The sequence below is a fragment of the Puntigrus tetrazona genome, chromosome 15 (genome assembly GCF_018831695.1).
Source record: "Puntigrus tetrazona isolate hp1 chromosome 15, ASM1883169v1, whole genome shotgun sequence".
NCBI lineage: Eukaryota > Metazoa > Chordata > Actinopteri > Cypriniformes > Cyprinidae > Puntigrus > Puntigrus tetrazona.
The window spans coordinates 732,979-745,907 of record NC_056713.1 but is presented as its reverse complement, the minus strand read 5'-3'; the positions used below and the strand labels follow the sequence as shown (position 1 = coordinate 745,907).

At 36.4% G+C, this 12,929-nt stretch overlaps 1 protein-coding gene across 1 annotated transcript in view; it reads right to left on the bottom strand.

The window, feature by feature from the left end:
* tenm4 (teneurin transmembrane protein 4) overlaps nt 1–12,929 on the bottom strand; it is a 193,892-nt gene that overhangs the window by 109,714 nt on the left and 71,249 nt on the right. Inside the window, 1 exon segment of the mRNA XM_043259601.1 lies at nt 8,436–8,654. Within this exon segment, the coding sequence (XP_043115536.1) occupies nt 8,436–8,654 (219 nt within the window).

Genomic DNA, 12,929 nt, shown 5'->3' with positions numbered 1-12,929 from the left:
TCTTACCGCAGTTTCACACGCCAAGCGACACAGTATGTTCTCCGTTGGAGGCATGTCACCGGGGTGAAAGAATGCTAGTTCTCACATCTCTCATATGACTAAATGAGTGCTTTGCACCATGTGGTGAGTGCACATTTCTACTGAAGATCATTATGGGATGCGTCACTGACAGGGACCCCGTTACTTTTTTTATTCCCTTTCATTTTGGGCACAGGGCCGTATCATTTGTCAGAGCCAGTGACAGATGGGCCCGTACCAAGCTGCATTCCCACAATCCTACGCTACCAATTACTCAGAGCTCTGTTGCGTCTCTGAGCCAAGCTGATGATGGCCCTGATGAAACCGGATCAAAACAGACGGAGAGCTGGAAGAGAGGTAAACCATTTCCCCTGCACTATAAAGGTACGCAACATGTGGGCGTATTACTACTATGAAAGTAATGACATTCAAAGAAGGTTAATGTCAACAGGACTTGATTAATTGGCTTGCTTGACTGTCTGAATTTTTATTTTTTTATGCTTTTATTTTTTTCTGTGCAATTGCAATTTAAAACGCGGTATGCAATAAGTCATTCACAGGTTGATTTCCTATAAACTGTGGCTCTTAAGGATTTAGCATTGAACTCAAAACAAAAAATGTATAAATTATAGAAGTACAGCCCCTCAGGTAAAAAGAACAGCATAAAAACCCCACTATACATGTTCGTAATGCTACAAATAGTAATAGACTTGTGAAAAAATTGGGCAATGCATTACCCCAAACACTTCACTAAACATCTAAACTCTTGTTTTGTGTTTTCAGGACAAGTTTGTCTTAACGCAGGCTTTTTACTCCCTAAACAGCAGCCAGTAAACAGAAGTGCTGATGCAGCGTTGAAGGGTTGGAGCTTTATTTCCATTGAAAAGCACAGAAGGTAAGGCTCATTCGAGTCCTTGAGACAATGAGCATAATAAGAGAAGAAGCAATGATTCAGCAAAAACAATTCAGAGCAGTCCAGAAGGACCTGTACGAGTGGAAGGTCTTTGATCGATCTAGTTTGCACAATTCTGTTCGCCAGCAAAGAAGTTTGTTTTGCCATTAAAGAACAGACAAATCAGGAAAAGTTTTTAGGTCCCAAATGGTCTCCAAAAAAAGAAGCATTGTTTTACTAATCATATTTTACACATACAGAAAATGAAGCCTCGTATTCTGTATGACTAAAGAGAATCACCCAGAAATATTCATTAATAAGAAAACAAAGAGTTATGTATATATGTATATTTCACATAGACTAAAGCTTTTTTCTGGAGGTGGTTAATTTTCAGAGAAAAAACATACACTAAAATATGCAAAAGGATTAATGTTCTTTAAACAAATATATATTTTTTTCTTTTAGAAAAATATCCTTAAGAAAAAAAAATCTGGACATGATTTTTTTTTGTGAGATGCACCTTCTCTTGAGATTAAGAATATAATAGGCACCTAATTATTCTAGATGACACTTTGCTGGTTGTAAAATTGCTTTATGATTACAAGACAGCAAATGAATAAAATAGCAATTACAAAAGGGAGACGAGCAGTTCTCTGTGGAAATCCCATGGCATATTTATGTAGATTAGCAGCATGTTTTAAATGAGGGAGGGATGTACTCAAAAGAGGTGCAAGAACTTTACTAAAACGTGTTAAAAAGCTAATTTGATCTGTGAGAATATTCTTGATGAGTTTGACTCCGTTTAGCAACTGATCACAGTCCAGAAATATTTCAAAAGCTCAAGCTCAATTTCTCTCAAGATCAATATTTACAGGCGTCAAAAGCCCATTAAAGTTGTCTGAAGTCAATCTCCAAGGAAAATTGGGTTGCTCCAGTCAGCAGTGTTAGTTAACCAACGAGTGACACTAAAACATCAAACCCTGGAGCAGAATTGATTTGTTTATGAATATTTGATAAGAAATGGGGTAATGCAAACGTATCTTTAGAGTTTAATAATTACAAAATAAAACCTCTGTATCCATGTAGCACAATGAATAAAAGTAACACTCTTTTAGTGGCGATTTGGACTTTGAACCTCGGTTAAGAAGCAGATGCACGGGGCTTGTGCTGCTATGTTTGAATAGACTACATGCAATTTGTACGTGTTTTAGAAAACAAAGGTATGCAGTTTATTGACTAATCGTTTGAGTATATTTCTTGAATTCAGTCATCAACCCGCAAACATCCACCGTTCCTCTTCTCATCGGATATATGAAATGCAGTGCTAAACAGTCTCTCAATGTTGGTGCTTGTAAAGATTGTAGCGTCTTTCTTTGACACTTTTAAATGCCTTTACAGTCAACATGTTAGCTACATTAGCGCGCGCCTATATTTAATCATATCACGTCATAATTTATTCAGCCTTTCAGTTGCCAAACATTCGGTGCATCCCTAATAAATGGATAAATAGACTAGTTAAAAAAAATTCATTATGTTCGATTTGTATTTATTACGTTTTCATGAGATTAAAACTTAGGAAGCTATACCTATAAACTAGAAAGTTTATAGGCTGTGCAAAGTCTGTTTTCATTTATAGTAACAAAACCCAGTGTCTCACTCCTGACAGTCACACCTGAGAGTGAGAACTCATATGACGTGCCTAAGACACCCGATCAAATGTGCAATGTGTGAGACGGGCTGCAGAATTAATCAAAATCCCTCCGCAAGACAGACAGATCATTAAGCTACGTCCACTGCTTCAACTCCAGTAGCTAAAAATAAGAAGAGTGGCCAAAAATTGCTGAACATTCATCTATCCTGCTAGCTTTTCTGATCATGAATGTCTGGATATAGGTGGTAAATACAGCTTTCTAAATAGCGTGAAGAGCCGACAGCCACCCTGAGTGTTAATGGAAGGTTGTGTGTCTGTGGTTTTCACACATTTTCCTCCATTCAATCATCAGTTAAGGTGTTGTTCCTAACCATTAGGAAAGACAGATACATGCGGGAATACAAGCTGTCTACACAGGTTTCATATAAAGGCTAGCAGATATAGCTTAGGGCACTCAGAATCAGTCATGCTCTCAAACTCATCAAGTGTGAGTAACTGACGGCCTCGTTGACACCTTCACAGATATACTGAAGGAATAAATACACACAAAAAAATCTCTCGCTGCATTCGAGAGCAAAATCAAAAGCAAATGTGCTGTTTTTCATTTAAAAATACGGTGTAATTTTTGGGTCCCCTTGGGTCCTGAAGTCATATTTGACGTTGAAGCGTGCAGATGGCTCTGTCTGGCACTTTGTTATCGCCATGGTAACCTCACAATGGATTATCTAAATAAAGATTTGATTCATGGGCATACAGTGTACATTTACAAAAGGTGACAATGCATTAGGAAAACAGCTGGCTGGTTGCAATTAGAAATATGGACAGTGGTCGCATCATGTTGCCTAGCTGGTCACAATATATAAATAACTCAAATGTTCTCATTAAAAATAATCGCAGGTGAAACTCGCGAGAATGGCGAGTAGGAAAAAACTCGTCCTTGGTGCCCTCTGCAGCTACGCCATGTGTTGCTTATTAAATCTCTTTTTCCCTGTCTGCTGTGATCTTTTGGGGTCTCTCTGGTGGATATATGTTCCGGTGCGACCCCATAAAACCTCATTCACTTTCCTCAGACCAGCAATGGGAGGGGATGATTAAATAAGTTCTGATGAAACCCAACCGATCTAAATGCAGAGCTACAAAATGACCCTGCCGCTTAATTTCCACCCGTTCATTCCTGCCTGGTCAACTGCAAAGGCATGTTGTGCAAGCCCCTAAAGAGGGGATCTATACACCATTGGTGACTCACTGTTGCCCGAACCCCATGCTGGTCGGCGTAAAAAGATGCTAAGACAAGGGGGGCTCTGTGGTGAAGAACAGGGGCTCAGCAGGGAGCCCGTGGCCCAATGGCCATCTCTCCAGGAACAGGACCCTGAGAGAAAGCCAGAGGCCATGGAGCAACACATGCTCAATAAAAAAAGACCTCAAGCTTCAACGAGTCTGTCCCATCAAGCTAACGGGACCTAGCGGGCGTAGAGATCCTTCACTCTTTCTTTTCTATGTTTTCCAACTTGCTTAATCTCAGCCTCTTTAAATACAAAAAGACATCTGGTTCGTGAACTATAGTTGAGGGAATTTCTTCAACAAAGATAGATGAATGGAAAAGTACAATACAGCGGAGAGCCCTTTGGTCGATAGAATGCTACAAATGCATTTGTTGTTGATAATGTAGAATCACTCTGGGAAAAGTGAAATTGCCTCAGTCTAATAACTTCATCTCCAGTTGATAGCTGTAAGTAGAGATGAATTTTAGGAAGTGCAGAAATTTCCAGGCGGTGAAATTTGTGCATATAACGCCATCATTGGTGCCAGATTCTGCTCCATGTTGTGTCTGAATATTTGGGACATTATATTTCAAATGTTAACCACCTCTCTATTCTTGATTTGACACTTCAGCTCTCCACAGATGTCAAGTTTAGCCTTCCCATGTTCTCATATGTAATTCCTCCTCAATTGCCGGAAAAGCATACCAAATTCCTCTGAAAACATGCTCTGTGTTTGAATCCACAGCTCGAAACCCTGAGCTAAGCCTTTTCAGCTTTAGTCTCAGCACTGGATCACATTTCTGGAACTACAGAATTACCCGTGTTTCTGAAGACACACAAAATCATATCGACACCGGCAACATGAATCTGGGCCTCTAGACTCCCTTATCATTTTACACGAGAAGCTTACCCTGTCCATGCCCTTTCTCTCTCCAGAATTTGACAAATCTGTAACACTGAGTCGGGCTGCAAAAACAGGGCCCTGTCACAACACAGTTAAAAATGCTTTAATATGCTCCCTTAATATCCAGACAAGGCGAAGAAATGGCGTCAGGAGGTATTAACGCATGTCACTGTAATCTCTACAAACATAATATTGCAGGCTCAAACCTACATGACACATATCTTTCAAGACATCTGCCTTGTTTACATGAGGGAAGGGTGGAAAAAATGGTTTGGAAAATGTGAAATATTTGGCACTAACTGTGCTAATTAATCCACAGTGTGCTTTGGACTGCAATTTATGCCACTCAGCATGAATGTGTAGCCACCTCTTCATTAAAAAGCAGGGACTGTAACAAAGGACGTGACCACCTATCCAAGAGTCTGTCATTACTACATCGCTCTTATTAAGCCTTGAGCTATCTGCCATATCCGTATTAGTAATATGCTAATACTTGGTAAATGAAAGCAGCTGGCTGTTTATTCTCAGGTTAAAAAAAGCCTATCCCAATTTTGAAAAAGCAGAGAAAATTGTTAAAATAGACTCATTAGGTGATTTAAGTGAATAAACAGCCACGTTTCTCTTTTCTTATTATAATTGTGTCCTTGTTCTGTTTAAAGGCTCAGCAAATACAGTTGCCAAACAATGAGAAATGACAATGAGGGTGCTCTTCAAAAGAACAAGCTAATTTCCATAATTTACCACTTGTTTACCTACAATCACAATGGCTACTTTGACACAGCAACTGTTTGGATTGACAAGCGTATTTACTAGCAGGTGACTCTCAAATTGGCATTTATGTGCAAAAAGACAAGGGACCTGAATTCAATATAAATATTTTCTGCTGATTTACACAACCTGAGAGAAGATAATGATAACAGCAATAAAATTACAAACTGAGAGAATAAGTTGGTAGGGCAGGCAACTAAATGTCAATATCAACCAAACTGGAGTCACTCTGAATTAACCAAACAGTGTGAACAGAACTGTCAAAGCTCAACAGACAACCACACTTTGCTGCTACATGAACATCAAGTCATCGAGATTTTTGTCTTTTAATGTCAAAATGACTGGCAGTAGCCACCTGACTTCCGATGAAAAGTTACTGACTCGTAAAATGCGAAGTAAAGAAAGCAGGATCAAACTTCGCCGCAACACAGCATAGCCTCTGGCAGGAATCCTGCTACTTTACTACCAGGGATGCTAAGCTTAACTCCAGCGCATAAACTTCCTTTTTCACGGCACTGTGGTATGCTACTTTGTCTCAGTCAAATAGAGCCTTATGGTGCCTTGCATAGCTCGGAGGCAAGAGACCGATTCCTTTGGTGAGTGTGCTACCCCTCACTGGCAGCCCGAGGGTAACCTATATACCAATGCAAATCACAGCCATTTGTTGGAAAGATAAATCCCATTTTAGCACTGGGGTGCCACCGATAGGTGACCGGGACGGTAGCAGGCTGCTGCGTGGAGAAGGGAAAGTTCTTGCCACAGGAGGGTAATTCATTGCTTTAAGGAGGGCCATGTGGAAGCAGGCAAGGCGCAATCCTCTTGAGCTTGATGTAATTCCAGCCTTGGGTGGTTAACTTGTAAAGGCTGATCAATTATTTACAACATTTTTTTGTTCTACTCTGTAAAGAAGCCTTGAGGGAGAAGCCAAGAGCTGCTAGCGATGACAGGCTTCATATCGACTGCTCAACATCGGCATGCTCTCTGCTCTCCTCCAATTATCAAAATGACATGACGCTTTCTTATCTGAAAAGCGTGTTAACAAATCTAATTTCTAATTTGGTTAGCTGGTGCCGTACAAACATCTTCCAGCACAGACATCAGTTCAAGACAATCAGTTCATAAACACTAGAGCATCTACATTTTGTTGTATTTTAACTTTACTGTTAGCAGCTGTGCTTTGTAAAGTCTTGGAACAAGTAACAGGAAAAAAAAAAAAAACATCAATACCTAGCAAACAACTTCATATTTGAACTTACTGGACGACAATAGCAGCACAATGCAATCATCTCATCAATCCATGCGCTTTTCATCAGCAGCTCATTAGTAAGGACATAGTAACTTGTAAAATTGATTCATTGTGGTTAAAGTTCCTGCTGTGCTGGTCACTTGTCCCTCAGCAGGGCAGGCCATTAAGCTTTTTATCATTTAAAGGCTTTCAATTGATTTAATCTTTCATTAAAACTTCTTGACCTTTCTAACACTACACAAAGTTAATGAAGGCAACTCTACAATGATCTTAAATAGTCCCAATCAAAGTGCTGCAAGAAATACAGCCCTGTGGACAGCAACAACTCAATCTCACACAGATAAGGTATTGAAACCATAATCCAGGTCATCCAAACAGTGACGTATATCGTGAACTACTTCATAAGTCACGGCACAGGGTGAAATTAGTCATGACAGCTGCATCGAGGGGTAGTCTACATTCAAACAGGGAGCGCAAACCATGTGAAATACAAGGCCTGGGAATCCAGAATGCAAAGAACAATTGGAAGAATAAAAGTTAAAATTAAATATATGGGGTATTCCCAAGATAAAAATGTCATGCGCTGTAAATTTAGTACATTTTTGTTCATTATGAAAATTCAATGCAACAATACACATTATGCTAAAATAATACAATAATAAAATATATATATATATATATATATATATATATATATATATATATATATATATATATATATATATATATATATATATATATATATATATATATATAATATTTATTTATTTTCATCAATTGAACCATTTTCATCAAAGCTTCATTGTAACTAATTTCCTTTTGTAATCCATAATTTAATAAATTTGTCAGAGCAAATATCTATACCCCTACTTATTGGTTATTTTGTATCTGATAGTATGTCATGTTTAAATAAATCCAAAAATTTACATAAATCCTGTCATCAATTGTCATCATCACTCATGTTGATTTTTTTCTTCAGTTGAGAGCAAAATAATATATAATGCTGGCAACCAAACCGTAGCCATTGTTTTCTGTAGTATGCAAGTCTATGGCTACCATCAAGTATTTGGTTGACCACATTCTTCCAATATCCTCTTTTCTGTTTAGCTGACAACATTTATTTATATAGGATATGTTAAATGAAATTATTCAAATTCCAGTAACACTTTAGGACCAATTCTCACTATTAACTAATTGCTTATTAGCACATCTGTTAATAACATATTGACTGTTTATTGGTATTTATGAAGTACATATTCTGCATTCTACATCCCTGTGGCAAATTAGGACTTTACTTCTGAGGCAAAAGTCATAGTTAATGCTTTAATAAAATAAAGTGTGACCTAAATGTCCTTTAGAATGAGTGAACGGTAGAATAAAGTCACCCTAACAAAATCATTACTAAAAAAATAATATTAAGAGCTGTAAATGATAAACAGAACTCAAAGATCAACAGATTGCAATAAATCTTCAGCATCTCTGACACCCCTCACTTCCTGAACCCCTGCCAGAAACTTCCTTTCTCAGCAGGCCTTAGTTAAAAAAGTTCCCGCCAACATCTGACCTCCGCTGCTACCCAAAATATCCAGAAGAAATGAATGTTCGGCCTGTGGCTAACTCCACAAGCTCCTGAGTGGGTCCAACAGGCCATGTCGAGACCCCTCTAGCAGGCAGCGATATTGAGAGGGACTCACCGTTAGGAGTTGCAGTGGCTGGAGCACCGATGTTCCCTGAGCCGGTTTTAACTAAGAATGAATTGGGGCCAAACTCATCTTCTGACTCAGAGTCCGGGCCGGCCTGAGCCCCACTGTTACCTAGCAACCTTCCCTGGCTCTGATTGGCTGCATGGGAAGGGGGAGGGTAAGGGGAGTCGACAGGGGAAGAGGAGGCAGATGAGCAATGAAGAGGAGGACCTGTAGACCACAGACACAAACAACACACGGGGGAAAACTTAAAACACACCTCCGGATAACACCACATAACCCAAATTAATAAATGAACAGCACAAACATGCAGAGAGAACAAATAAATGCCATGAATGCACAGATAAAAGCTGCCTGTCTCGATTCGTCTGTCTTTGCTCTTTAGATCTGCCCGGCTGACAGAGAGATTGACAATTTTTTTTTTTTGCTTTGTGATTCCAAAAAGGATTTTTTGCACTTTCCAAAGACAGACTGACAGACTAACTTTAACAAAACACCAAACTGAACATTCAGAAAGTTTCACTGGTGATAAACGGTGATTGAAACGGTTCATCAACAGTGAAGAAAATCAGTCATTGAGTGAATCTCACAAAACTTTATTGAAGCCAAAATAAGCAATTACGTTTTGCATTAAGAAATTAAAGCTTATTTGAGGACAGTTGTCAGTTCATTGTAATTCTTGATAGAATTCTTGATATAAAAAAATTTAAACCGACATACATTCAAGGCATCGCTATAAAAGTTTCCATCATATATCATTACTTCAAAACATTACTTTTTTGTTCATTTTACCAAAAAACGTTAATGAATCATTTATTAATGCAAATAAAAACATATTTTGCTGTTGTTGTTTTGTTTGTGTGTGTTCAATGCCATGTCAGCTTGTTTGGCTATTTTCTTGGCGAGAAAAAATTATAAGAAGGGTTTTTAAAACGTATTTTCTGTAAAAAAAACTGTTCATGTCTATTCATTATTTGTAGTATGCAAACTACTCTATTGCATAAATCATTCAAATCTGAAAAAAAGAATATGTATTAATACTTCCAAACATAAATAATATATATTTTTAAATATGCAAATTTTTCTTTACAGTAGAATGACATTTTTTAACCAAAGCTTTGTTGTTGAAAGTTTTTGTGAGATTGACCCAAATTACACAAAATCAAATTTAAGTTATACAAGCAATGATATTACAGTACTCTGAAGAAGTACAGCGTTCACAGCATATGAGAATGAAACAGCCTGCTGGGAAAAAAATATATAGCTACACACACACACACACACACACACACACGCCACTCGATTTGTTCCCACTAAAATTGTGCTAATCTTTTCTTTTCGAGCAAACCCTTGTAAGATATGAGACTGCATAAGAATGAGAACAATAGCAGCAGTTTTACATACAATTCTGTGGCAAGATATAAATATCCACAAGCGAACATTTCAAGTACAAAAGTACTCGCACGAGTTCACAAAGTTTGCCCAGTTGTGTGACTTAAATGTGGTTTATCCTGAGAACAATGCGTCTTAGTCTTTTCTTAAATGATCATATGTAAGGAGCTGACAAGCTGACAGGGAGCATCATTCAACGTTAAAGAGAAACGTTGCCTTATATTTCTGATACAAACACATGTAATTACTGTAAAGACGAGGTACAGCTGACTGAGTGGAAGAGAATTAAGAAACAATTAGTGAAATTACCATACGATTCATTAAAATGCCAATCAAGCCTCCCGACTGTTAAATCATAAAGATGGAAGCCTTGTGTTCCAAACTCATCATTCATCACTTCAATCTGACACGTCTTAAAAGACATTATATAATAGTCCATCTAAAATGAGCAGCAGAACTTAAAGATAATGCTAAACAAAAGCAAATGACATTTTCAAAATTGACAAAGTCAAATTAAGCTTTTTTTTATTTACTAATTTGTAAAACAGGCCGCAACACTGTTTAACTGCAACGAAAAGTGACTCCGTGTTCAACAAAAAGACACAGCGTCACTGATTCCCGAGTACTTTTCATAACTTCTACGTAGAAAGTCTTTGCATACGATTTAAATGAGGTCAAATGATTGTTTGGTCAACTTCAATGTATGAAAAGACAGTAAGAGGGTGTTTAGCTATATTAAATGTTTAGATACTGTATATTCTGTTCTAAAAGAACACTTCATTGATTTCATGGTAAAGCATGAAAGTCTCTGAAGTGGAAATTTGTGAATCAACCAGCGTTCAATCTGTGATCTCCTGCTGAGAACACGCCGCATAACAATGGAGGCTATTAAGAGACTTCGGCACGACCGAGGAGCGAAAAGCAATAAGGATTTGTTTTTTAAACTTGCCTAAAGGCCAAGATTGTAGAACTGTTTGTGTCCATAATCTAAAATATCAGTTTTGGAGTGTTTCTCTTTGATTCTCGGTGCTGGCTGCACTCTTCCAGGCTTGTTTCACTCATTACTCTAATGAGCCTGAATTCCTTTTAATTAAGTCTGAGTTAAATGCAGAGCTTTATTTGTAATCTGGGACAATTAATCTGATACAATCACGGGTCAAATCATTTTCCCTGAACGGTTTGCACAAAAAAAGTTTGATGAAGTTGCATTTTAAAACGTTCGTAAAATGGAAAGTATTTTTTAGAGACATTTTACTTTTTAACCTACGGTGAGTTTAATTTCTCATTAATCATTTCTTCTCTGACAGAAGACTACTTATTAAAGTCCTTTAAAAGTGTTGAAAGTCACAGAGGAGCATGAGCAGGTTTTGCATTCCCACGCACATGGAGGGCTGCATTTGTCTTACAGGCTATGGTGGCCTGTTTTTAATTATTTCTACCTTGAGTCATTTATTTTCATTTCTGTGACTTCCAGAAGCGCTATAGGAATTCTGAAGGTGAAACAATCATTTGTTTTTGGGCCACTAGTGGCACTAACAGAACTTTCTTTTTAAAACATTAAAATTATTTTGTTTGGTCACCACAATTGTTCAGGAGTTTATTAGGCTACCGCTTGCTGGTTACTAAGGTATTTTGGGTGTTTCTTGTTTTGTTTTTTGTCAAAGAGTCCATTAATTAAGATTCTCTGATATTATTATTATTATTATTATTATTATTATTATTATTATTATTATTATTATTATTATTATTATTATTATTTGTTGTTGTTGTTATTTTCTAATAAATATTTAGTAATATTTATTTTTAATTGCATTTTACTGACATTAATTTTAAGTACTATAACTTAATATTAATTAAATACTAAATTACATTTCTTCTTCTTATTATTATTATTATTATATTACTATAATATAAACTAAATAATATAAATATAAAGTTTAAATATATAAATATAAACAAATTTAATACTGGTTTTCAATGATTCATTTATTATCCTTACAGTAGTAGTAGTAGTAGTAGTATAAGTAGCAGTAGTACAATTACTGTAAAGCTATATCTTTATATCTATATATGTACTTATATACCTATACCTGTACCTATATCTATATCTCTGTATCATATATGATAGACAGACAGATAGAAATATTATTATTATTATTATTATTATTATTATTATAATAATAATAATATTAATAATAATAATAATAATAATAATTTGTGTTTTTAGTATTGTTATTGTAGTTCTATCAATAAAAAACAAGGTTTTTGTTTACATATGTGTGTGTGCACTGTGTTCCTTTATTATGCACTTATGAAAACATGCATGCATATTTAAGAAAACATGTTACACTTACATTCTCAATGTATTGAGTTAACATATTATGTAAGTGTAAATATATGATACAATTTCTATAAATATAAATACACATGTAAATATTTTCAAAATATATGCTGTATGTGTGTGTCTTTACATATACATAATAAATATACACAGTACACACACATATCATGATTAATCTTTTGAAAACACTAACAATAACAATACTAACAAAATACTGATTACTGAATACTGAATACTGAATAATCCTAACAATAATAGTAGTACAAATTGAATTATTACTAATTAATTTATAATGCAAAAATCAACCAAACCCACCAACGATTTGTAATTAACAAATTATTATGCAACCCTAGACAAAATAATAAACATTATTATTATTACTAGTATTTCAGACCGCAATAACTATAAATAACATTAATCACAAATAAATGAATAATAAAAAACATAACCAGTGAATGACTTACTTGAACAGCAGAAAGGCTTTTAACATCGGAAAGGTGTTTAATTCTTTAGCCTCTTTTTACATCACAGCACCAAAGCAGCTCTCTAATATAGATTTCTGTAGCCTTATATCCTTCTGACAAAAGACGTAAGTTGAGTCAGAGTTCTCTTTCAGCCCGTTTGCTCTTATTTCAGTTCCTGACAGACTTTCCCCTGTGGCCTGCCCTTCAAGCCCGGCCGATGACTGCAGCGCTCCTGGGGCACGAACGCAGCAGGCCACCCACGCTAACACAGGCCCTAATCTACTCAGG